Source organism: Rattus norvegicus, chromosome 17, assembly GCF_021556685.1.
Source record: "Rattus norvegicus strain SHRSP/BbbUtx chromosome 17, alternate assembly SHRSP_T2T, whole genome shotgun sequence".
NCBI lineage: Eukaryota > Metazoa > Chordata > Mammalia > Rodentia > Muridae > Rattus > Rattus norvegicus.
This window is the reverse complement of record NC_141550.1, coordinates 3469434-3495498: the sequence shown is the minus strand read 5'-3', so window position 1 is coordinate 3495498 and position 26065 is coordinate 3469434. Positions and strand designations below refer to the sequence as shown.

The 26065-nt window shown below is 38.2% G+C and overlaps 1 protein-coding gene across 1 annotated transcript; it reads right to left on the bottom strand.

Moving 5' to 3' along the window:
• Positions 1–307: 307 nt before the first annotated feature.
• Cts8 (cathepsin 8) lies at positions 308–12479 on the bottom strand. Its single transcript, NM_001128216.1, has 7 exons — positions 12354–12479; positions 11961–12083; positions 11723–11869; positions 9520–9744; positions 8923–9085; positions 1250–1367; positions 308–407 (listed from the first exon to the last, which is right to left on the bottom strand). Exons 1-7 carry the CDS (start codon positions 12477–12479, stop codon positions 308–310), a joined length of 1002 nt encoding a protein of 333 aa, NP_001121688.1.
• Between the last annotated feature and the right edge of the window lie 13586 nt (positions 12480–26065).

Sequence of the window (26065 nt, the reverse complement as noted above, 5' to 3'; positions counted from 1 at the left end):
TCAAAACAAAAAGAATACAAATGCTTCATTTGAACTTACAACTTTTTAGAAGATATTATTTTGTTCAATCATTAAACAAACACAAAATCAAGCTATTATGTGACTCAAATACAACTCAGAGAAGCACTTCAGTTAGAATACCCATCATGTCTTACTGGAGAAAACACATAAGAGAATTCACATCACATTGTGTTCTACAGTAACTGATGTGCTCTATCAATACATTAGTGACTGGTCATTGTAAAGAGGATTCCTCCACTTTACAGGATATCTCCACTCCAATCCTTCCTTGTTACTAACAGACAGCTCACACTCTGGGATAAAAGCCATATGTAGCAATTCCACAGTGGTTGTTCCAGCCTCTGGCAAGCTTCATGTAGCCATTCATGCCCCATCCTACACCATGACTGAAAAAACATGTTTCCCATTTAGTAGAAAGAAAACAGGACAGTGGATTCATTACAATAACTCCATTTATAAACACTTATCCAGAAGCCTACTTAACACAATGAACAGAAAATGGAGAACAACAACCTCTGAGAAACAAATGTTATCTCACACACACTGTGAAATCATAGCTGTGAAAAAAATCAGGCCATTTTACCACTCACAGGTGGCACAGAACCAATATTCTAGCTCTTAGAAAATCAATGTCACAAATATATTACTATTCAAGGAAAACAGTGACTAATTCTGAACAACTCAAATAATGTCAGTTGGATACCCAGCCATAGTGTTCAAAGGGTCAAGTGCTGGTCACAAAGAAGAAAGGGCTATTATTCATGTCTAGGATCCCACTTGGGGCTGGAGCTGGATCTGTGCCTAAGAACATGGGCTTCTACAAGCACACACACATGGGTGAAAATAATAATTTTTAAAAGTGACGACATCATTGCAGTTTGCCTGAAATAGTGAAAAGTAAGACCAAACTTTGAGAAGCTGGCTAAACAACTACTCAAGATAGTAATCTCTAGGATCAGTGAAATATTCTTCCTCTGTTTTAGACAGCTAAGGAAAACAACTGATCTCAACATTGGATACATACTTGTACACACACATATAATACGAACACACACACACACACATGCACACAGACAACAAATAGGCATACTACACACATATAATTTGTCACAAAGTAGAAGGTTGTTGTTTAATGAATGTTGGAGAACATTAATGGAGACTCATACCCATTCTGATTCAAGTAGGAAACTCATTTAGAAACTTAAATATAAATATTTGCAGTTTGTACCTGTTTTTTATCAGCCAATATTTCCTGCCATCTGATTCTCTTCCTTCATAGCCATAGCCGACTACCAGAACAGAATGGTTGATACGATTACTACTACACCTTGGCTCATAATAAATGCCTGGAAACCAAAATCAAAGTGTGAGAGGTCTGCACCAAGATCTGAAGGGACCCTGTCAAATAGCTCCCTGTCCCCAAATCCCGAGGGAGGGAGAGCTAGAACTTGAGAGGGGCAGATATGCCTGGGAAGCCAGAGGAGACTAATCTCAACCCACAATTCTGACTCTAGAGGAAAACACCAAGCACTATCTGGGACCCTGTGTACAAGGTCCCAAGAGAAGGGGGACAGGCCCTTCGGGTAGCTACACTCACAGAGGGATCACTCCAGGTCCAAGGAGTGATTGCAGGCCGAGACTAGAGGTAAGACCAACATTTCTGCTCCAAGTGACCTGCCTGGTGGACTCAGGACACAAGCCCACAGGAACAGCTGAAGACTAGTAGACAGGAACAACTACACCACTGAAAGCAGAACACTCTGTCTTCATAACTGGCTGAAAAAAAAAACAGGAAAGCAGGACTACAGCACCCCTAACACACGGGCATATAGGATGGTCGAACAACTGTCAGAAAAGAACAGAACAAGGTAACACCAGAGACAACCTGATGGCAAGAGGCAAGTGCAGGAACCCAAGCAACAGAAACCAAGACTACATGGCATCATTCTCCCACAAAGCAAACACTGAATATCCAAACACACCAGAAAAGCAAGATCTATATTTAAAATCACATTTGATGTTGAAGGACTTCAAGAAAGACATAAAGAACTCTCTTAGAGAAATGCAGGAAACCAGAAATAAACAAGCAGAAGCCTATAGAGAGGAAACACAAAAATCCCTGAAAGAATTACAGGAAAACACAATCAAACAGGTGAAGGAATTAAAACTGGAAATAGAAGCAATAAAGAAAGCACAAAGGAATATTGAAAACAAAGGGAAGAGACAAGGAACTATAGATAAAAGCATCACCAACAGAATACAAGAGATAGAAGAGAGAATCTCAGGAGCAGAAGATTCCATAGAAAAATCAACAAAACTGTAAAAGATAATGTAAACAGAAAAAGCTACTGGCCCAAACATACAGGAAATCCAGGACTCAATGAGAAGACCAAACCTAAGGATAATGGGTATAAAAGAGAGTGAAGACTCCCAACTCAAAGGACCAGTAAATTTCTTCAATAAAATCATTCAAGAAAAGTTCCGTAACATAAAGAAAGAGATGCCCATAAACACAAGATGCCTACAGAACTCCGAACAGATTGGACCAGAAAAGGAACTCCTCCCATCACATAATACTCAAAACACCAAATGGAAAAAACAAAGAAAAATATTAAAATCGGTAAAGGAAAAAGGTCAAGTAACATATAAAGGCAGACCTATCAGAATTACACCAGACTTCTCACCAGAGACTTTAAAAACCAGAAGATCCTGGACAGATGTCATACAGGCCCTAAGAGAACACAAATGCCAGCCCAGGATACTGTATCCAGCAAAACTATCAATTAACATAGATGGAGAAATCAAGATATTCCATGACAAAACCAAATTTACACAACATCTTTCTACAAATCCAGACTACAAAGGATAATAAATGGTAAAGCCCAACACAAGGAGGCGAGCTACAACATAGAAAAAGCAAGAAACTAATCATTTTGCAACAAAACAAAGAGAAGACAAGCACACGAACATAATCTGACATCCAAACACGAATATAACAGGAAGCAACAATCACTATTCCTTAATATCTCTCAACATCAATGGATTCAATTCCCCAATAAAAAGGCACAGATTAACAAACTGGATACGCAATGAGGACCCAACATTTTGCTGCCTACAGGAAACACACTTCAGAGAAAAAGACAGACACTACCTCAGAATAAAAGGCTGGAAAACAACTTTCCAAGCAAATGGTCTGGAGAAGAAAGCTGGAGTAGCCATTCTACTATCAAATGAAATCGATTTTCCACCAAAAGTCATCACAAAAGATAAGGAAGGACACATCAAAGGAAAAATTCATCGAAGGAAAAATCCACCAAGATGAACTATCAATCCTAAATATCTATGCTCCAAATACAAGGGCACCTACATACATAAAAGAAACCTTACTAAAGCTCAAAGCACACATTGCACCTCACACAATAGTAGTAGGAGATTTCAACACTACACTCTCATCAGTGGACAGATCATGGAAACAGAAATTAAACAGAGACATAGACTAAGAGAAGTCATGAACCAAATGGACATAACAGATATTTATAGAACATTCTCTCCTAAAACAAAAAGATATACCTTCTTCTCACGACCTCATGGTACTTTCTCAAAAATTGACCATATATTTGGTCATAAAACAGGCCTCAACAGATATAGAAGGTAGAAATAATCCCAAGCATCCTGTCAAACCACCACAGGCTAAAGCTGGTCTTCAATTACAATATGGAAAGAATGTCCACATATACATGGAAGTTGAACAATGCTCTACTCAATGATAACCTGCTCGAGAAAGAAATAAAGAATGAAATTAAAGACTTCTTAGAATTTAATGAAAATGAAGGTAAAACATACCAAAACTTATGGGACACAATGAAACCTGTGCTAAGAGAAAAACTCATAGCTCTGAGTGCCTGCAGAAAGAAACAGGAGAGAACATATATCAGCAGCTTGACAGCACACCTAAAAGTTCTAGAACAAAAAGAAGCAAATACACCAAGGAGGAGTAGAAGTCAGGAATTAATCAGATTCAGAGCTGAAAACACCCAAGTAGAAACAAAAAGGACTATACAAAGAAACAACAGAACCAAAAGTTGGTTCTTTGAGAAAATCAACAAGATAGATAAACCATTAGCCACCCTAACCAGAGGACACAGAGAGTGTGTCCAAATTAATGAAATCAGATATGAAAAGGGAAACATAACAACAGAATCAGAGGAAATTCAAGAAATCATCAGATCTTACTACAAAAGCCTATATTCAAAAATACTTGAAAATGTGGAGGAAATGGAAATTTCCTAGACAGATACCAGTTACCAATGTTAAATCAGGAACAGATGAACCATTTAAACAACCCCATAACTCCTAAAGAAATATAAGCAGCCATTAAAAGTCTCCCAACCTAAAGGAGCCCAGGTCCAGATGGGTTCAGTGCAGAATTCTATTAGACTGTCATAGAAGATCTCATACCAATACTGTCCAAAATATTTCATAATATTGAAACAGATGAAGTGCAACTGAATTCCCTCTATGAAGCCACAATTACTCTTATACCTATACAACACAAAGGCCCAACAAAGAAAGAGAACTTCAGACCAATTTCCCATAAGAATATCAACACAAAAATACTCAATAAAATTCTGGCAAACTGAATCCAAGAGAACATCAAAACAATCATCCAACACAATCAAGTAGGCTTCATCCCACGCATGCAGGGATAGTTTAATATATGGAAAATAATCAACGTTATCCATTATATAAACAAACTGAAAGATAAAAACCACATGATTATTTCATTAGATGCTGAGAAAGCATTTGACAAAATTCAACACCCCTTCATCATGAGAGTCCTGGAAAGATCAGGAATTCAAGGCCCATACCTAAACATAGTAAAATCCAAATACAGCAAACCAGTTACTAACATTAAACTAAATGGAGAGAAACTTGAAGCAATCCCACTAAAATCAGGGACTAGACAAGGATGCCCACTCTCTCCCTACTGATTCAATATAGTTCGCAAAGTTCTAGCCAGATCAATCAGACAACAAAAGGAGATCAAATGGATACAGATTGGAAAGGAAGAAGTCAAAATGTCACTATTTGCAGATGATATGATAGTATATTTAAATGATCCTAAAAGTTCCACCAGAGAAATATTAAACCTGATAAACACCTTCAGCAAAGTGGCTGGGTATAAAATTAAGTCAAATAAATCAGTAGCCTTCCTCTACACAAAAGAAGAATAAGCCGAGAAAGAAATTAGGGAAATGACACCCTTCATAATAGTCCCAAATAATATAAAATACCTAGGTACGACTTCAACCAAGCAAGTGAAAGATCTGTTTGATAAGAACTTCAGGCCTCTGAAAAAAGAAATTGAAAATCTCAGAAGATGGAAAGATCTCCCATGCTCATGGATTGGCAGGATTAATATAGTAAAAATGGCCATTTTACCAACAGTCATCTACAGATTCAATGCAATCCCATCATAATTCCAATGCAATACTTCATAGAGTTAGACAGAACAATTTGCAAATTTATCTGAAATAACAAAAAACCCAGGATAGCTAAAACTATCCTCAACAATAAAAGGACTTCTGGGGGAATCACTATCCCTGAACTCAAGCAGTATTACAAAGCAATAGTGATAAAAACTGCATGGTATTTGTACAAAGACAGACAGATAGACCAGTGGAATAGAATTGAAGACCCAGAAATGAACCCACACACCTATGGTCACTTGATTTTTGACAAAGGAGCCAACACCATCCAATGGAAAAAAGATAGCATTTTCAGCAAATGGTGCTGGTTCAACTGGAGGTCAGTATGTAGAAGAATACAGATAGATCCATTCTTATCACCCTGTAAAAAGCTTAATTACAAGTGGATCAAGGACCTCCATATCAAACTAGATACAATCAAACTAATGGAAGAAAAAGTGGGGAAGAAACTCGAACACATTGGTACTGGAGAAAACTTCCTGAACAAAACAGCAATGGCTTATACTCTAAGATCAAGAATCGACAAATGGGATCTCATAAAACTGCAAAGCTTCTGTAAGGCAAAGGACACTGTTGTTAGGACAAAATGGCAACCAACAGATTGGGAAAAGATCTTTACCAATCCTACAACAGATAGAGGGCTTATATCCAAAATATACAAAGAACTCAAGAAGTTAGACTGCAGGGAGACAAATAACCCTATTAAAAATGGGGTTCATGGGGGCTGGGGATTTAGCTCAGTGGTAGAGCGCTTACCTAGGAAGCACAAGGCCCTGGGTTCGGTCCCCAGCTCCGAAAAAAAGAACCAAAAAAAATGGGGTTCATGAGAGTAGGACCCCATTGAAGGAATCAGAGAAAGAACTGGAAGAGCTCGAAGGGGCTCGAGACCCCTTATGAACAACAATGCTAAGCAACCAGAGCTTCCAGGGACTAAGTCACTACCTAAAGACTATACATGGACTGACCCTGGATTCTGACCTCATAGGAAGCAATGAATATCCTAGTAAGAGCACCAGTGGAAGGGGAAGCCCTGGGTCCTGCTAAGATTGAACCCCCAGTGAACTAGATTGTTGGGGGGAGGGCGGCAATGGGGGGAGGATGGGAAGGGGAACACCCATGAAGAAGGGGAGGGGGAGGGATTAGGGGGATGTTTGCCCGGAAACCGGGAAAGGGAATAACACTCGAAATGTAAATAAGAAATACTCAAGTTAATAAAAAAAATAAAAATTAAAAAATTAAAAAATTTTTAAAAATGGGGTTCAGAGCTAAACAAAGAATTCACAGCTGAGGAATGCCGAATGGCTGAGAAACACCTAAAGAAATGTTCAACATCTTTAGTCATAAGGGAAATGCAAATCAAAACAACCCTGAGATTCCACCTCACACCAGTGAGAATGGCTAAGTTCAAAATCTCTGGTGACAGCAGATGCTGGCGAGGATGTGGAGAAAAGGAACACTCCTCCACTGTTGGTGGGATTGCAGACTGGTACAACCATTCTGGAATTCAGTCTTGAAGTTCCTCAGAAAATTGGACATTGAACTACCTGAGGACCTAGCTATACCTCTCTTGGGCATATACCCATAAGATGCCCCAACATATAACAAAGACACATGCTCCACTATGTTCATTGCAGCCTTATTTATAATATCCAGAAGCTGGAAAGAACCCAGATGCCCTTCAACAGAGGAATGGATACAGAAAATTTGGTACATTTACACAGTGGACTACTACTCAGGTATCAAAAACAATGGCTTTATGAAGTTCATAGGCAAATGGATGGAACTGGAAAATATCATCCTAAGTGAGGTAACCCAATCACAGAAAAATACACATGGTATGCACCCATTGATAAGTGGACATTACCCCAAATGCTCGATTTACCCTAAATGCACAGAACACGTGAAACTCAAGGATGACCAAAATGCTCATGCTTCACTCCTTCTTTTAAAGGGGAACCAGAATACCCTTGGGAGGGAATAGAGAGACAAAGTTTAGAACAGAGGCTGAAGGGACGCCCATTCAGAACTTGCCCCACATGTGACCCATACATATACAGCCACCAAACTGGATAAGATGGATGAAGTAAAGAAGTGCAGGCTGACAGAGACCGGATGTAGATCTCTCCTGAGAGACACAGCCAGAATAAGGCAAATACATAGGCGAATGTCAGCAGCAAACCATGGAACTGAGAATGGTATTCCTTTTGAAGGATTCCGAGAAAGGTCTGAAAGAGCTTGAAGGGGCTTGAGACCCCATTTGAACAACAATGCCAACCAACCAGATCTTCCAGGACTAATCCACTACGCCAAGACTATACATTGACTGACCCTGGGCTCCAACTGCATAGGTAGCAATGAATAGCCTAGTAAGGGCACCAGTGGAAGGGGAACCACTTGGTCCTGCCAAGACTGAACCCCCAGTGAACGGGATTGTTGGGGAGAGGGTGGTAATGGGGGAGGATGTGGAGGGGAACACCCATAGAGAAGGGGAGGCGAAGGGGTTAGAAGGATGTTGGCCTCCAAACCGGGAAGGGGAATAACATTTGAAATGTAAATAAGAAATACCCAATTTAATAATGATGGAGGAAAAAAAGTGTGAGAGGTACCGGGAACCTAGTAATGATCATGGCCAATAGAAAAATGTAAGGCATTTTCTAATTGTAGAAAGAAATATCCAGTCAAAATAGTACCTATTTTTGATAGGAATCCTGATACAGGTTTTTCATCCAAATGCAAAGAGATACAACAAATATGAATTTGTTAGTAAACACTTCTCTACATACATACAAATTCTCTTCTTCTTCATTTTTACTGAGAACCCCATTTCAAGAACTGAACATAAATATTCAAGTCAAAGTACTCTTTAGAATTTAGTTCTAGAAAGACATTTTTTCCATGATTTAAGAAACATCTAGTGGAGGGAAGTTGAACAATTTAAGCATAATATTAATTATATATTATGAACTACTCACTTGCATGTAAATAACATGTCTCCCAATTTATTTCAATTTCTCAGATGATTGGGGGATGCTCAGTGAAAGTGCTCACATGTATGCGAACATATTATTACTACCTATTCATTAGTTACTTACATCAAATGTTATTGCTTATTATATCAAATATTATACACATTACCCTAGCAGAGGTGGCACAGGCATTCTTAATTATATTTAGAAGAGTGAATAACAGCAATCCTTAGATTCTTTAATATAGTCCTCATATTTTGATGACCTCGGCCATGAAATAATTCTTTATTAATTCATAACTGTAAACTTGCTACCATTATGAATCATAATGTAAATATATGACATGCAGGTTATCTGATATACAACCTCTCTGAAAGTGCCCTTTGACCTCCAATGGTGTTGCAACCTACAGGCAGAAAACCACTGAAGAACAAACACATGCTTACCTCTCCTATAGAACCTGAAAGATACATGTGAAGCATCAATTCCAACAGAGATGGGCCCTATAGTTGCTACAGCATGCATTAAGGCTTCCTCACTTCTTGCTACAGTAGAAAAGCCTGTGACTCTAGCAGCAGAACGTCTTGGGAGGTACCGGCAGGGTCCTTCCTATAAAATGTAAAAAGGAAAGAAAATAAGTTATTTCTGTCTATCTGCAAGGAAGCATCAGTTCAGTAGCTGAGTATCCCCAAGTCTGAGCTGTTACAGAACATCCCAGGAAGTGAAATGAACTGAAAGATTTGGAACAAAATATCAGACCTCATGTCTTTTATGACACCTCATAGTTCTTTCTGTCCATAAGAAACTTTCATAGGAAGAAATATCTATTATATGTGGAATGATTTCCATATTCTGTGTATGCAAAGAAGCAGGAATAGCTACATGGAACCACTGCATCATAAGGGTGTGCACAGGCTGATAATAAAACCTTGATGGTGTGCAGTGTTCTACCTTCCAATGTCAGTTCTTTGAATTGGATTATTTCTACACTATTCTCTTGCTTGAGATGGCTGAAATGAAAATATCATAGAAAATCCACTTACCTTTCCTTCATATGGATAAGTTGACTCAGCCTCCAGACCTCCATTACTCCATACATACTTTAAAGCATAGAGCGTACTGCCCATATGACAGCCATGATTCCCTTCAGGTCTAGAACAGTCCACTAGATTTTGTGGACTCAGTGAGACCAGTCTGCCAGTCTTCCGGAACATCTGTCCTTCTATGGCACCAGCCACAGAAAAAGCCCAACAAGAATTACATGTGCCCTAAGTACAGAAGAACAGTCATACACAAACAAGTCACAACCCCAAATCAGACAGCTAAATACTGTGACAAAGAATGAACTCTTAGCAGGCTATTCATATCAAGGGAGAAAGTTTCATTCTTCTTGGGACCTGGCTGTCTCCAACTTGCTTGTAACCAAATGAATAACTACATACACGTGCACATGTATGTGCATAAACATATGGGCAGGGCATGAAATTATCTGACTGCAATTACCAACAATAAATATGACACATATCTGGAGAGGGACTGGATAGAGTCCACTAGGTAGAGGTAGATAATTGTGGATGGACATGATCCATACACATTTTAAAACATCTGAAACATTCAAAATTTTAAAAATATATTATTAAAAGTGAATTGTGGTTATTATGAATAAAGCTGCTATGAACATAGTTGAGCAATTCTCTTTGTGAGATGTTGGAACATCTTTTTGGTATATGCCTGTAGGATGATGTCACAGGTGAGGCAGGTACAGGATAGAAGGAGGCCTGTCATTGGAGGAGAAAGAAGGATGGGCGGGAGAGAAGTTTGAAGGAAGAGGAGGAGACTAAGGGAGAGGAGAGGAGAAGAGGAGATGGAGAGAGGGGAGAATCCATGGCAGGTGATGTTAAGATTCTGCTCTGTGTATTTACAGGTTGTTATTAATGTTCTCAAGGGATTGATGGTACTGGGCTTTGTATGTTTAAGTGGGCAATTATATCTTACCAATTGGATCTAAGATTATTGTGTTGTGTGTTCTTTTATGTGAGGGTTTGAGTGTAGGAAAGTGTGCGGCTGGGCTGTGTTTCCGCCAAGATATCTAGCAGATATCTTGGGACAAAGAGGTGTGGACCTAGCGGGGTAAAAGACAATTACTCCCTTCTGTTTTATATATTTTTACAACAACATATGCCCAAGAGTGATATAGCTGGGTCTTAAGGTAGAGATATTCCAGTTTAATAAGAAAATGCCAAGTTCATTTCCAAAGTGGTTGTATTAGTTTGCACTTCCACCAACAATGAGGAAGTGTTTTCTTTACTCTGCATCCTCTCTAGCATGTGCCATCTCTTTGAGTTTTTTATCTTAGCCATAATGATGGGAGTAAGATGGAATGGCATAGTTGTTTGATTTGCATTTTCATGATGATTAAGGACTTTGAACATTTAAGTGCTTCTCAGCCATTCTAGATTCCTCTATTGAGAATTCTCTGGTTTTATCTCCCACTTTATAATTGGGTTATTTGTGTTGTTCTTGTGTCTAACTCTTTGGGTTATTTGCAATATTGGATATTAGCTCTTTTTCAGATGTATAGTCAGTGAAGATCACTTCCCAATCTGTGGACTCCCTATTTGTACTATTGGCAATGTTGTTTGCCTTATTAAAACTGCAGTTTCACAAGGTCCCATTACTCCAGAGGAAGACCATCTTGAGTCAAATAACCTGGACCCTTAGGCCTCTCAGAGACTGAACTACCAACCAAAGAACACTTGGGCTAGTCCTCAGCCTCCCCATACATATGTAGCAGATGCACAGCTTGACCTTTTTGTGTGTCCTGAACAACTAAACAGGGGCTATCCCAAAAGCTGTTGCCTGTATATGGGATATGTTCTACTAGCTGGACTGCCTTGTCAGGCCTCAATGAGAGAGAAAGTGCCTATCCTCACAGAGACTTAAAGTGCTGGCAAGGGGATATACCCATGGGCCCCCACCTGCTCAGATGAGAAGGGTAGAGAGATAGGAAAAGCATTGTGTGTGAGGTGACCAGGAAGGGAGATGCTGTACTAGATGTAAAGTGAATACACAAAAATTATTAATTAATTAATTAATTAAAGTTGAACAAAAAACAAATTGAATAAGTAAAAAATTAAATTGTTAAAAATAAACTGTGTGTTATTGTACAGTCAATACACACAGAGATATCAATGCTATTTTTTATCCATAGTGACGGAGCAAGACAGTCATGAGATACTGTAATACCTGATTCTTCACAGAAGTCACATAGCCTCTTCTTCTCCAGTCTACAAATTTCGGTAGATAACGAAAAATAGGTTGATGGATACTTTTCTTCTTCCTAAGATTCTGGACTGGGATATTAGTCATCATTTTCCTGAATTCCTCACCAGTCTTCAAGGAAAAGAACATGAACCATTAAAAAGCACAAGATTTCACATAAAGAATTGGGGAAAAAATGTGACCAAGTCTGTGTCAACCTCACCATGTCAGCAAATGCATTGAGTTCCATGGTAAAGTTTTTCTTTTCCTGATCATATTCAATATTATGCTGTTTGACCACTTTCATGTTTTCTTCCCATACTGCTCTCTTCTGTCCTTCTTCCTCCTGGATAAACATAATATGTGACATTTCTTTCTAATTAAACCTGTCAACAAGCTGACAAAGAATACTCACTGCCAGAGTTCATGAGAAAAATATCAGGACACTGCAGAAAAAGCCATACTTCACATACCTAAAACCAGAAACTGTATTTTTGGTGCATGGCATTGGGCAAGTCTTAACAAAAGATGGTCTCTATGACCTCTGTTGTATGCACAAATCTCAATAAGGGTCATTCTCCATGGGGGTCAGCAGAATAGTGTTCGTATTACTAACCAGGCTGTAGTTTTTCTCATACTTTGTCTTCCACTCCTGCCATTCAGAATCCAAACTGGGATCAGATGGTTGAGTAGCTCTGGCTACTCCCAAGCACAGGATGGCCAGCAGGACAACAGGACTCATGCCTCAAGCACGTAGGCAGTGAAGAAGGGAAATAAAGATGGCCAATTGCAACTCTTCCAAAATACCTGTCACTGTTTTCTGAGAAATAAAGACATGTGTTGGATAAAATTCCTTGAAATAACTATTTTCAAATATCTATGCACAGATTATAAAAATGAACAAATATTTACTTGGAGTTAAATATTCCATGGATTGTATTTTGTTGTGCCACCAAAATTCATCCCATGTATCCCAAATTCTAGGAGTAGAAACATCTTGTGTATTGCAAACTTACATTGCCATAAAAATATCCATGAACCTCAAAATTGAAATGTTAGGCAGTCGGTGATACAGGACATGGATTTGTATGAACTTTTGTGGTATCCGATTCTAAGCACAAGGTGACCCTTGGAGCTGTGGCCAATGACTTTCATATCCCTACCTAATAATCGATATGTGGGCTTGTCTTGAAAACTGCCATCTCAAATGAAAATTTTCTAATCTGTTATCCTTTGAAGATATGGAAAATATCAGTACTAATCCTTTGGTTCTGTCTTTGTAACTACACACCATAATCACTACTTTGGTGATAAAAACATCACAAGTAAAAGTCACTGGATACCAGTATAGGTGGGATACAAAAAGGAGCCATACATAGGATTCAAATCATGACTTACTGGGCCTCCTATATGACACTCGCTATAAGACCTAATAAGAGCTTTATCATCTGCTAATACTTTTGCACATGGCAATGAAGAATTGTAATTCACACAGTAATGTGCAAGGGGATGGAAATGATGCCTGAGGCACAAGGGACCAGCTATTGATCTCTGTAAAACCTCAGATTTTTACTTTAAGGGAAAAATGTCAAGTTAACCATATAGAATCTGTTCTTTCCCTTAGTTTTCTACTGTCAACCACCTTCTAACTATAAGACTATAGGTATTGAGAAGATAGTCCCTTTCCTGGAGATTATACCAGATTCTTCCAAGCAGTTTTCTTATCTAGTGTCACTTCCTGTTCTGTCATAGAAGAGATAGGACCTTACCAAGAAGACTTCCAATTCCTTTATGCACTCCACAACTCAAATCTTCAGATGTGGCTGAGATCCCAGGATCTGGGTCTCCTGTATTTCACTCGAGCTTTAAATACAGTTTCAGACCGGAAGTCAGTCTTGCCTTTTTTCTGATTTGCTATGCCGGTGGGTGACTGGGATTAGGCCTCCGGGTTCTTGAACACATAATAAGATCTGATCCCACCTATCCTGAAGGGCTGGGTGTGGAATGTCTCAATAGATGTCATGGAGCTGACCCTGTGGATCTTAACAGAGGAAGTCAGAAAACTAGCATTTCCTCCTCACATGACATTATATTTAATGCTTTCAGTCCTGAGTGGCTTAAGAAAAAAATGTTTCCCTTGTAAAGCTGTATGGAATTTCAGTCTAACAATGTCTTAATGTTATAATTTCTGTGATAAAACACCATGACAAAAAATTTGAGAAAGAAGGGTTCCTTCAATCTACTCTTCTACATTACAGTTCATCACCAAAGGAAGTCAGGACAGGAACTCAGTACTGCCATACCAGGAATGGCATCATCCATAATGGGATAATGCCTAAATCCCAATAAGTCACTTATTATGAATATGCCCTACAGGCTTGCCTACAGTCCAGTCTTATATATAAATGTTCTCAACTGAGCATCCTTCCTCTCTGATGACAAGCTTACGTCAAGTTGACGTAAAACTATCTAATACAAAGTTACTTTACAAAGTTACTTTATATTACAGTGGGATGCTTTGTTTGCCATCCATGGAATGGAATGAGTACGGTCTAGTCTAGTATTTCAAAATTAGTCCATAGCTGCAGGAGGATCCTTTGAGAATATAGACCATGGGATGGGTCTCCCTTTGTCAAGGTGCAATATAATTGTTCTCAAAAGAAGCTTAAGTGTGGGTGGCACAGAAACTGGAAAATGTTGCTCATAGTCAACTCCTAAGAGGGAATTGAATGCCCTGTTCTGGATCTCATGAGACTCTAGTGGTTTTTTTTATTTGAGATTGCATCAGATACTCATCAGCAAGCATAACTTGATGTTTGCATTATGTTGCATGTTTCTTACTTTGTGTGCATACAGTCATGTCCTTAGCTACTTGCCACTTTTTGTGCATCTATTTGCAAGTACCTCTATTAATGGGTTGCCACTTTTGGCAGGAAACTCTGAACTCAATAAACAATAATCCTCTTCTCCTTCCCCCCAGAACTCATCATCTACACTTTTATGTTCTCTGTATAATCTGGACAGCAGCACATGAATCTTGGTTATATAGCATTGGCCATTCTCAACAATCTGGATTCCTACTCTATCAAGCTGGAGGATGATGTACTTGGGTTGATTCCTGAATTCAGAAAAAGTTCTGTAACAATGACACTTTAGAGCCTAATATACACAATAGAAGAAAATCTGCAAGCACTCTTCACTTTTTACTCTATTTTACTGGCAGGTCACCTTCTGGAGAATTTAGGAGGAGACAGGAAATAATATTGCAATCCTTCAAAATGCGGAATAAATTGTAAAATGTGCAATCAAATCCCAGAAAATGTGGTCAATATGAAAGAGATGACTTGCTAGGTAGGTTTGACTCACCAGATGCTAGGATAGGGAGGAGCAAGTTTGATTGCATAATCACACATTATCAGACCTTTACTTTACCTGCAATTCTTGGGCACATCAATGGGACTAAATATTGATACAAATACCTCCTGTGATTAGTGAATATTCCAGGTAGAAAGGATAAAATGCTGAAGTGAGAAGTCATAGAGATTAAGATTTAAGAGGCAGCATGGCTGGTGAAGGAAATGACAGTTTTGTGCTGATGGCCCTTGTTGATCTTGAATCTTTGCTGTGTCAGGCTCTGTGCTGAGAGTCAGCATGAAAAAAATTGTTTTACATTCTGAGATTGAGAACTCACAGTCAGATCAAAGGTGGGGAGTAGAGACTCCCTTGCTGTGAAAAGAGTGTGTATGAATCTCTTCCTGATCATTGTTCTAAAATTCTGGCATGGATGTATTTTGAAGGACCTTGAACATGTCAAAGTTGCACACCACTGTCCCCATTGAAGGTACACTTCATGGAGTCAATCCCTGTTCTCCATCTTTTTTAGAAAATGAACTTGTGTTACTCATCATCTCTATAGACTTATGGCCAAGACTTCCTAGTATATCAATTGCTCATGAGGGGTGAATATTATCTGTTTCTTAGGTCTACCTAAACCATTAGAAAGTCTTATCACAACTCAGTTATTCCTTAAGTGGTCTGAACCTGGTCTTAACTCTCAAAAGGTGACATGCCTTCTGCCTCAGATGTCTGTAATCTAAGAATAGGTGTTGATCTCAAGGATAATAGTTAGGTTTTCATCTGAGAGAATAGGATACAATAGTTTTTCAAACTTGAAATCTTCAAGTTTATCACAGGTCTAACATCAGACTTTGAAGGGCTTTTTCAAAATATAAAATAATCACATTAGCATGTTGGTTATGGGACTTATGTTGTCCACATTAAGAAAGATACTCAAATATAGAATATCATCAAATTATTGAAATGATCTCTGAAATTATGACCTCCTTAATTTGTTCTTTGAGAAATTCATGAAATGTGCTGTTTTAATTGAAAATATTTTTCATAAATATTTTCTTATCATAGAACCCTTTCTCATCACTTCCTACATCCATAATTCCCATTTACCCAACCCCAGGCTGTCTTTCTCTCTTTTAGAAAACAAATAAGGAAATAAGAAAAACAAATCACAATTTAAAAAACAAAGCAAAGAAAAGCGCAAGAAATATACACATACACACACATACTCACAAATCGACACCATAAAAACACAAAATCTGAATTTATAGTCTTCAAGCCAAAGGGCAATAAGTTAAAAAAAATCACAAACTAAGCAATATGAGACAAGATTTCCCAAAACACCATTGAGTTTCCTTTTTCTTCACTACTGGCTTCTGGGCATAAAGCCAATTCTTAAGTATGGTTTATATGCTAAGTAAGACTCAATTAAGAACTATTTTTTCTTTGAAAATAGCCATCTATTAAAGAGGGCTTCTCAATTAGTGATCTGAGCTCATGTATACTTCCCCTACTCAGTGCTAGAACTCTATCGGTCTGAAACTTGTTCAGACCCTATAAATGCTGCCCCTGTATCTGTGAGTTTATATGTGTGTCAGATAACATCTGGAAGACACTCTTTCCTCTGTGTCATCCATTCCCTCTAGCTCTTATAATCATTCTTCTTTCTTTTCTGCAGAGCTTCCGGAGTCCAGAGGGGAAAGCTTTGGTTTAGACAACCCATTTAGAAGTGAGTATTCCAAGGTCTCTCACTCTCTGTTCTTTGTCAAGTTCTGGGCCTCTGTATTAGTCCCATCTCCTATTGGATAAGTTAAGATTTTTGTGATGATATCTGTGATACACAATGACCTATGAGTATAGTGGAATGTTGTTAGGAGGCATTTTAGTGCTATATTCCTTTAGCAGAAGAATAATATTCAGTTTCCCCCTAGACACATGGCCGTCTAGTCTCAGGTTCTTGGGCAGCTGAGCAGTGTCAGACATGAGTTCTATCTCACAGGATAGGTTGGTTTTCAAATTCAATGACATAGTGGTTAGAAACTCCAAAAATGTTTGTGCCACAATTGCACTAGCATATTATTTAGGCATACCAGTGTGGTACATTGAATAGTTTATAGCTGAGTTAGTGGTTACTAGTTTTATCTGCTAATATGTAGTGCACCTTCAAATACCATAAACACTAACCAGTAGGGATGAAGGATCTAGTTAGATGCCAGTTCTTTTCCTCTGTTCAGAGAGATACATGTGTTGTCTTCAGCAATACAGCCTTATCAAAAGTTGGTGCATAGCAACTAACCTTGGGGAATAATTTGAGTTGTTTGTTGGTGTGCTTGGACCCCTTTGGCCAATCACTTAATTAAATGTAATCTATCCCTGACACTGAAGTTTTCACTTATTGGTGAAACATATGTGGTTGACACTTTTCTATTCCATAAATATTTTAGGAAGCAAGGTTTCATACAGGCCCTCAAATGGCCATGAGTCCTGTTAGCTATCCTCCATCGTCCCTCATTTACCCATTTCTTTCATTCTTTCCCCCATTTAATCCTCCCACTATGGACTTCCATTCCATAACAATATTTCTTACTCCCTTTCTTGGTTATGCAAGAACCATATTTGAACCAATCATAATTTTGGACATGAAAAGAAAAGAAAAAAAGAGAAGGGGATGGGAGGGTAAGGAATAGGAGGGGAAAGGAGAGCAGAGAAGAGAAATGAAAAGTGCTAAATACATGGGCAATGAATAGCTACATTGAGAACTGGCACAGTAAATGCTGTCTACTAGGAACGAAATCTAAACCAGGGACATGTTTACATTCTGAACAGAAAGGCCATATGCAATGGGAGTACTCTCAGAAATAAGAGGCCTCTACTATGACACTATCCCATCTGTAAGATGAATAATTAGAATAATTGATGCCATCTACTTTATTCTGTATGATTATAAATGTTCCCATATTAGTGTGTTCAATGCCCATAAAAAGAGCAATTTTTGTTAAGAACCATCAAGCATAGGTTTGTAGGTGATTTTCCTGGAGATGGCCCCCTGTATTTCCAAGGCTTCGATAGGTAAACTCTGAACTTCAGGGCCTTTAGACATCTCATCTCAGTATTGATTTTTATTGGTCATATACATTTCCTGTATTATTATATATTCTAATGATTCCTGCATATTATCCCACACTATTGGGCAGATTTTCTGTAGACCAATAAAGATGTACTCTCTTTTAGCAATGCCATGTAGATAAATTGATGGTTTCATAATTGCTAAAAATAATTTTATAGAATTCATAAATGTATTCAAGTTATTTCCATGTCTTGATAGCATGAACACTGCATTTAGAATTCTATAAACCATCATGTTTCACAGACTAATTGAGCTAGTATAGAAAGGAACTAATTTATGATCAGGGAAAATATTCCTTCTGGGTTATCTGTGAAACCATTATCTGATAACTAAACACCATAAACTGCAAATGAATGATTTACTGTTAAATGCTAGGACAGAAAATAAAATATTTACTGGATTTATGTATAAAAAAGTTCAAAATTAATGAGACACAAGTCTGATGATTTGCCTTTTGAAAAACTGGGCTTATTTGTAACATAAAAATTATTGCTTTAAACTTTTTATGAACTTACAGAGCTAGAAAACAGACAATGAATATTTAGCTAGATACTAATTATAATGAAAACACATGTAAACATTTCTGCTGTAACACTCTGTCATTTTAGAACTAGAAGTAATATCTTAAACTTTGAACTTATGGAATGTAAAGGTACTTGAAAGGCTATGTGGCCTATTTTCCTGAGGAAGTATAAGAGCTGAGAACAACAATAAGGGAGAGGCTTTTTCTAACATAGGATTTGTCTTACTTAGGGGCTTTTTCATACTTTTATGAATATAATGTAGGAACATTTTTTGATTTTGAACAATGAAGTTTGGAGCTACTTTTTCATCCAAAATGAGTGAATTTTTGTTTATTCGTTGGTACATACATATTGGAACTTGAACGTGGTGGCTTTTGATCCATTCACCAAATGTATATATGCATATATATGTATAAATATATGTATGTTATTGGTCATGAACAATTGTGGAGTTGATGAGATAGGTAGTCGGGCCCAAAAAGTGTGTGTGTGTGTGTGTGTGTTTGTGTGTGTGTGTGTGTGTGTGTGTGTGTGTGTGTGCGTGCATTTTGCCTATGTAAAATAATGAATTTTTTGGTTCCTTTCTTCTTTGTTTCACAGAGTTAATGAATTTCGGGTGTCTCAGTGGGCCAGTGAGAAGTCCTTGAGCTTTGAGCAAGCAAGCAAAAAAGAAGTGCTTATTATCACAAAACAGTAAGAATAGTTGCAGTGAAAGAAATAAGTGCCCACTGAAGCCCAAATATTAGGATTACAATTTCATGTATCATTAGGCTTTAGCCTTCATCCAACTCTGTGTTTCTTCTCAGTCAGTTCCCAGCTGGAACAGGCCTCCAGCAAATTATAACAGTAGAATATATGAGTTTATTTGCATGATTGATAACAGAGCTTGACAGAGTGTTCTTTCCCTTTCTCCATGTTTACAGTTTACATGGCCTTGCGACTATATCAGTTTAGTCTCTGAGTTGTTCTTTTTCTTAGCCATTTTCCTAGCCATGGAGAAATCTCCATTTCTGTTTTTTCCAAGGGTTTTTCAATCCTCAACTTATTTTGCTTAACTTTAGTGAGAATTTTAGAGTTTTGGTTTCTTTACAAAACACAGAAATACTGTAAGAATATATTTTCATTTTAATTTCAGATATGGTTATGCTGATGCTTCAGATTGTCCATTGTACCTATGGTTTGGCTCATGCTCTAGCAGAGGCAAGATATTGCCATCTGCCAATACCTTCTGTTGTTATGTGATGTTTGTAATTCTGAGAATTTTTCAAAGGATAGATAAGTGCTAGAGTCCCAAGAGGATCTCTAGTGGCTTGTTGATTAGTTTTTAGTGTTTGTTGGTAGTTGTTCAATGCTATAAGTTGAGGTTTATAAAGTAATCTCGCATAAAAAAATTAAATATCCTGGTAGCAAAGTTCAAACTTTCCCTCAAGAATCTCACTGCCCCTAATCAGTTGCATAACATCTATAGCAGTAGTATAATGTTAATTTAACACCCTTTCCTAACCCTGATTCTATTCACAGAACTCTTTTCTTTCCTTTATAGTCTTTTTTTCTCTTATATCTATGGCTAAGGTGTTGGAAGTGTGGGGAAAGGATGGAGAGGGGTGGAAGGGGGAAGAATCCACAAACTAGCTAAATCCAGCTACTCTAAAGCCTTTCCTAAGTCATGTTGGAATGGATTCCCCTGGAAACAACCTAACCTACTATGCAAATGACTGCCTGTGTGGTTCTACCTAAGGGTATAATTCCTGAGGAAAAGAATACCTTCTTAGTTTCATAGCTGATAGAGGCTATTGTGTCATGGGAAGAGGCTCAAAGCCAAAAATACATATTCAGCCAGGTATTGTGGTTGTTATTTGGCATTGTTAATTTGGTTTGTTCATTCGTTTTTCCATTTTGTTGTTGTTGTTGTTTGGTTTTTTGGTTTTTTGGGGGGTTGTTTGTTTGGGGGTGTTGGGCTTTCTGTTTTTCAGAAAAGGAACTCAAGTATTACAATGAGGACATGAATGATCTCTTTCAGTTTTGCAACTTCTCAACACACTGAAGAAAAGAGAGCATGCTTAAAGTTACAGAATATTATAAATTTTAGATTCCTGGTTAACCATAAATGTCTATGTCTCTTTAACAGCTTCCCAGTGAAATCCAAAACTAAATGGTTCTCTTAAATTGAGTGGCATTTTGGGTTCCAACAGGCTCTCCAAAAATTCACAGAGCCCCTAAGATTTTTGTGAGGGACTTAGCTTCAGATTATTGATAATATATCACAAATGGGGGAAGACTTGAATCTTAAGTTTCACTTGAATCAAATTCTATTATTGTGTTGTCATAATTACTCCATTCAATGAGAGCCTGACACACATTTAAGCATTATAATAGCTGTCACAAATATGTCTGTATCATGGTCAATATGACAAATGTTCCCAAACAAAATCAGCTGTTCATGGTCACAGTCCACTGTAGCCTGGGACACAGTTCAGAAAATTCCCTGCCTCTGGGCCTGTAGAGTTGTAATCATGGAACTTGGAAAATGAAAACATCTCAGCTACTGAAAGTAGCCTGTAAGACATACTTACCATATGAATGGGCCATATCATTGAGGAGTCACATAGTGATACAGACACAGATATCCTCTAGTTAAAGCAGTGGGCATTGCCTTTAAACTTAATGCCCACTGCTTTAACTTTAAATGGGTAGTCTCCAGGTCCTGGCTTCATCAATTTAGTCATAACTGTACCTGGGCCATGACAATTCTAAGATAACAATTGTCCTGGTAGTTTTCCCTGAACTAACTCTTAGACACAAAGTGATAGAGAGCTACATACATATTCACTATCATAATCCACAATCCACAGCTTAAAACCCTGAGACAAACAATACAGAAGCCAATGTCCATATATAGTCTGCTATCTTTGAATCTCAGAGACATTCTGAATCTTCTGGCTGTACAAGAACAGTATTCCTTATAAGGATTTGGACTGGCCTGGGGTTCACTAAAAAGAGTGGATATATAGACAATCAAGAAATATATGACTTAGAAATGGGTTTTCTTTTTAGGATAGACCATAGGTTGATCAATTTTTCCAAACCAATGGAAATTGTCAAAAGGCCTTAACACCCCCCCCCGCAAAAACAAAAAAAACACTTAAGGATTACAAGAAAGGCTACAACTATGCCTCAGAGTTTGGTTGGGAAAGAACCTGCACACAGACTAAACAGCGCCTGCTGGAATATTTGACCAATGACCTACCATCTTTATTAAAATTACTTAGTCAAAAATTGTAGGAACAATAGAAAACTATGCAATATAGCTTCTCACAGAATAATATGCCTTCCTGTGTTGAGGTTTGGTCTGTTGCTGTGCACTATATGCTAAATTCTGTATCCTAAGGTCTATTTGTCTCAAGATAACTGAATTCTCACGTATGTCAGCTTTACTTGATCACTAATTTGAAACTCTTAGTTGAACACAGCGCCTAAAGTTTGAATCTGGGCAGAAGAAAGATAGGTAGGGCTTTGGTTCTGGGTCTTGTGATCTGAGGCAGAGACCACTACAAGGAAATGTAGAAGAAAGGAAGAGAGAAAAAGATTAAATGAGGTAGGTGGAGAGTGAGAACCTGGCCATAAAGGCCTGCCAGTTGGGATAGGAGAAGTCCAGAGAAAATATGGCAAGTTATGTATCTGGGGTTTTGACAATGAAGCAGACAAAATAGCATAGATTGATATTTGCCCACTTCTAGTGCTTTTAAGGGTTAATATAAATGTAAAGTTTTTGTGTTTTATTTGGAAATTTAATGATCTAAGATAGGGTGGAAAATATCAGTTAATGTTCAGCACAGCATTCCTTCACAAGAACCACCATTTTCCATGATTGACCAAGGCCTCCAGATAGCATGTTATCAGACTCAGGAAATGGGAACAAATTATGATACTCAAATTATGTTCATAGGAAATTATCAGATAGCACACAAACAAGGCCCAGTGGGATTACACTTCTGTCTGTGATCATCAGTTATATGCCAACATGTGTCTATTCCTTAATTAACAATGAAATTCATATTTTAAAGGAGTTTGGATATAGTCAACCCCTATCAGACATTATGTCTAGTACATGCATAGGGGCATCACTTGTTGGGTGAGAAGTGACAATGGAATGGTGGCTTTAAATAAGTTCTCTATTAAAATTTCCAGGCATGTGGCAATCTGGTATAATAAAGACAAAAGCACAATAATATTTTGATCTATCAAAAGTTGTCAACCTAGATGCTGAGAGAACCATTTTGCTGACCTCACCCTATGTATTCTCCATGTAGTGAGGGTCACTAGAAATAGTCAATAGTCTCTAAAGTGAAACTATTAGGTAGCTAAAATAAGAAAACTCTTGGCTTATCATCTATAATACATTCAGAAAAAATTTGAACACCCATACTAGATACTAGACTATAAAGTTGGTTCTAAGCCATCTGAGTGTTTGTTCGTGTGTGGTCCACTAGAGACATATATAAATGTACACACTCAAATTATGTGTATGTGTGTGCAATACTTTTCCATACATATATGTACATGGCAAAATTCAGTGCAACAGATGGGTAAATGCAAACATTAACAACATTAACATTAACAACAGAAACAATATAGTAGAACAGTGAATCCCGCATGTTTTATTAAAAAGACATTTCAATGCTCTTGCATGCTGAGACACTGAAACTTCTGAAAGTTTCACTTGAATAAAAAATCATGTACCTAAAGATTCAATTATGCTGATGAAGACGCTGCACATGACTGAGGTAAGGCAAAGGAGATTCACAATGATAATAGATACACAAATTCTTATTTAAACATACACACATACACACACACACGTACACATGCACATGTGCACACACAAACACTTATAAAGATAGAAAATTGACTAAAACAAAACTCTCACCCTCTCTTTCTCTAAGAACACCAACATCACAATATGCATGTTTTTATACTGAGTCACTTAAGTGAGTATAAGAAGTGACTGTATTAAGCCGAGAAAGAAATTAGGGAAACGACACCCTTCATAATAGACCCAAATAATATAAAGTACCTCGGTGTGACTTTAACCAAGCAAGTAAAAGATCTGTACAATAAGAACTTCAAGACACTGAAGAAGGAAATTGAAGAAGACCTCAGAAGATGGAAAGATCTCCCATGCTCATGGATTGGCAGGATTAATATAGTAAAAATGGCCATTTTACCAAAAGCAATCTACAGATTCAATGCAATCCCCATCAAAATACCAATCCAGTTCTTCAAAGAGTTAGACAGAACAATTTGCAAATTCATCTGGAATAACAAAAAACCCAGGATAGCTAAAGCTATCCTCAACAATAAAAGGACTTCAGGGGGAATCACTATCCCTGAACTCAAGCAGTATTACAGAGCAATAGTGATAAAAACTGCATGGTATTGGTACAGAGACGGACAGATAGACCAATGGAATAGAATTGAAGACCCAGAAATGAACCCACACACCTATGGTCACTTGATTTTTGACAAAGAAGCCAAAACCATCAAATGGAAAAAAGAGAGCATTTTCAGCAAATGGTGCTGGTTCAACTGGAGGTCAACATGTAGAAGAATGCAGATCGATCCATGCTTATCACCCTGTACAAAGCTTAAGTCCAAGTGGATCAAGGACCTCCACATCAAACCAGACACACTCAAACTATTAGAAGAAAAATTAGGGTAGCATCTGGAACACATGGGCACTGGAAAAAATTTCCTAAACAAAACACCAATGGCTTACGCTCTAAGATCAAGAATCAACAAATGGGATCTCATAAAACTGCAAAGCTTCTGTAAGGCAAAGGACACTGTGGTTAGGACAAAACGGCAACCAACAGATTGGGAAAAGATCTTTACCAATCCTACAACAGATAGAGGCCTTATATCCAAAATATACAAAGAACTCAAGAAGTTAGACCGCAGGGAAACAAATAACCCTATTAAAAATGGGGTTCAGAGTTAAACAAAGAATTCACAGCTGAGGAATGCAGAATGGCTGAGAAACAGCTAAAGAAATGTTCAACATCTTTAGTCATAATGGAAATGCAAATCAAAACAACCCTGAGATTTCACCTCACACCAGTGAGAATGGCTAAGATCAAAAACTCAGGGGACAGCAGATGCTGGCGAGGATGTGGAGAAAGAGGAACACTCCTCCATTGTTGATGGGATTGCATACTGGTACAACCATTCTGGAAATCAGTCTGGAGGATCCTCAGAAAATTGGACATTGAACTGCCTGAGGATCCAGCTATACCTCTCTTGGGCATATACCCAAAAGATGCCTCAACATATAAAAAAGACACGTGCTCCACTATGTTCATTGCAGCCTTATTTTAATAGCCAGAAGCTGGAAAGAACCCAGATGCCCTTCAACAGAGGAATGGATACAGAAAATGTGGTACATCTACACAATGGAATATTACTCAGCTATCAAAAACAACGAGTTTATGAAATTCGTAGGCAAATGGTTGGAACTGGAAAATATCATCCTGAGTGAGCTAACCCAATCACAGAAAGACATACATGGTATGCACTCATTGATAAGTGGCTATTAGCCCAAATGCTTGAAATACCCTAGATGCCTAGAACAAATGAAACTCAAGACGGATGATCAAAATGTGAATGCTTCACTCCTTCTTTAAAAAGGGAACAAGAATACCCTTGGCAGGGAAGAGAGAGGCAAAGATTAAAACAGAGATTGAAGGAACACGCATTCAGAGCCTGCCCCACCTGTGGCCCATACATATACAGCCTCCCAATTAGACAAGATGGATGAAGCAAAGAAGTGCAGACCGACAGGAGCCGGATGTAGATCGCTCCTGAGAGACACAGCCAGAATACAGCAAATACAGAGGCGAATGCCAGCAGCAAACCACTGAACTCAGAATAGGACCCCCGTTGAAGGAATCAGAGAAAGAACTGGAAGAGCTTGAAGGGGCTCGAGACCCCATATGTACAACAATGCCAAGTAACCAGAGCTTCCAGGGACTAAGCCACTACCTAAAGACTATACATGGACTGACCCTGGACTCTGACCTCATAGGTAGCAATGAATATCCTAGTAAGAGCACCAGTGGAAGGGGAAGCCCTGGGTCCTGCTAAGACTGAACCCCCAGTGAACTAGACTGGTGGGGGGAGGGCGGCAATGGGGAGAAGGTTGGGAGGGGAACACCCATAAGGAAGGGGAGGCGGGGGGATGTTTGCCCGGATACCGGGAAAGGGAATAACACTCGAAATGTATATAAGAAATACTCAAGTTAATAAAAAAAAAAGTAGGGCAACGTC

What these genes read in the sequence shown, in the direction of transcription:
- Cts8 (NM_001128216.1), bottom strand. Translation starts at nt 12,479, where the DNA reads ATGAGTCCTGTTGTCCTGCTGGCCATCCTGTGCTTGGGAGTAGCCAGA. An exon ending in TCAATGCATTTGCTGACATG is followed by an intron (nt 11,870 to 11,960) that starts GTGAGGTTGACA and finishes TTTTCCTTGAAG; the next exon opens with ACTGGTGAGGAATTCAGGAA. An exon ending in CTTATCCATATGAAGGAAAG is followed by an intron (nt 9,086 to 9,519) that starts GTAAGTGGATTT and finishes TACATTTTATAG; the next exon opens with GAAGGACCCTGCCGGTACCT.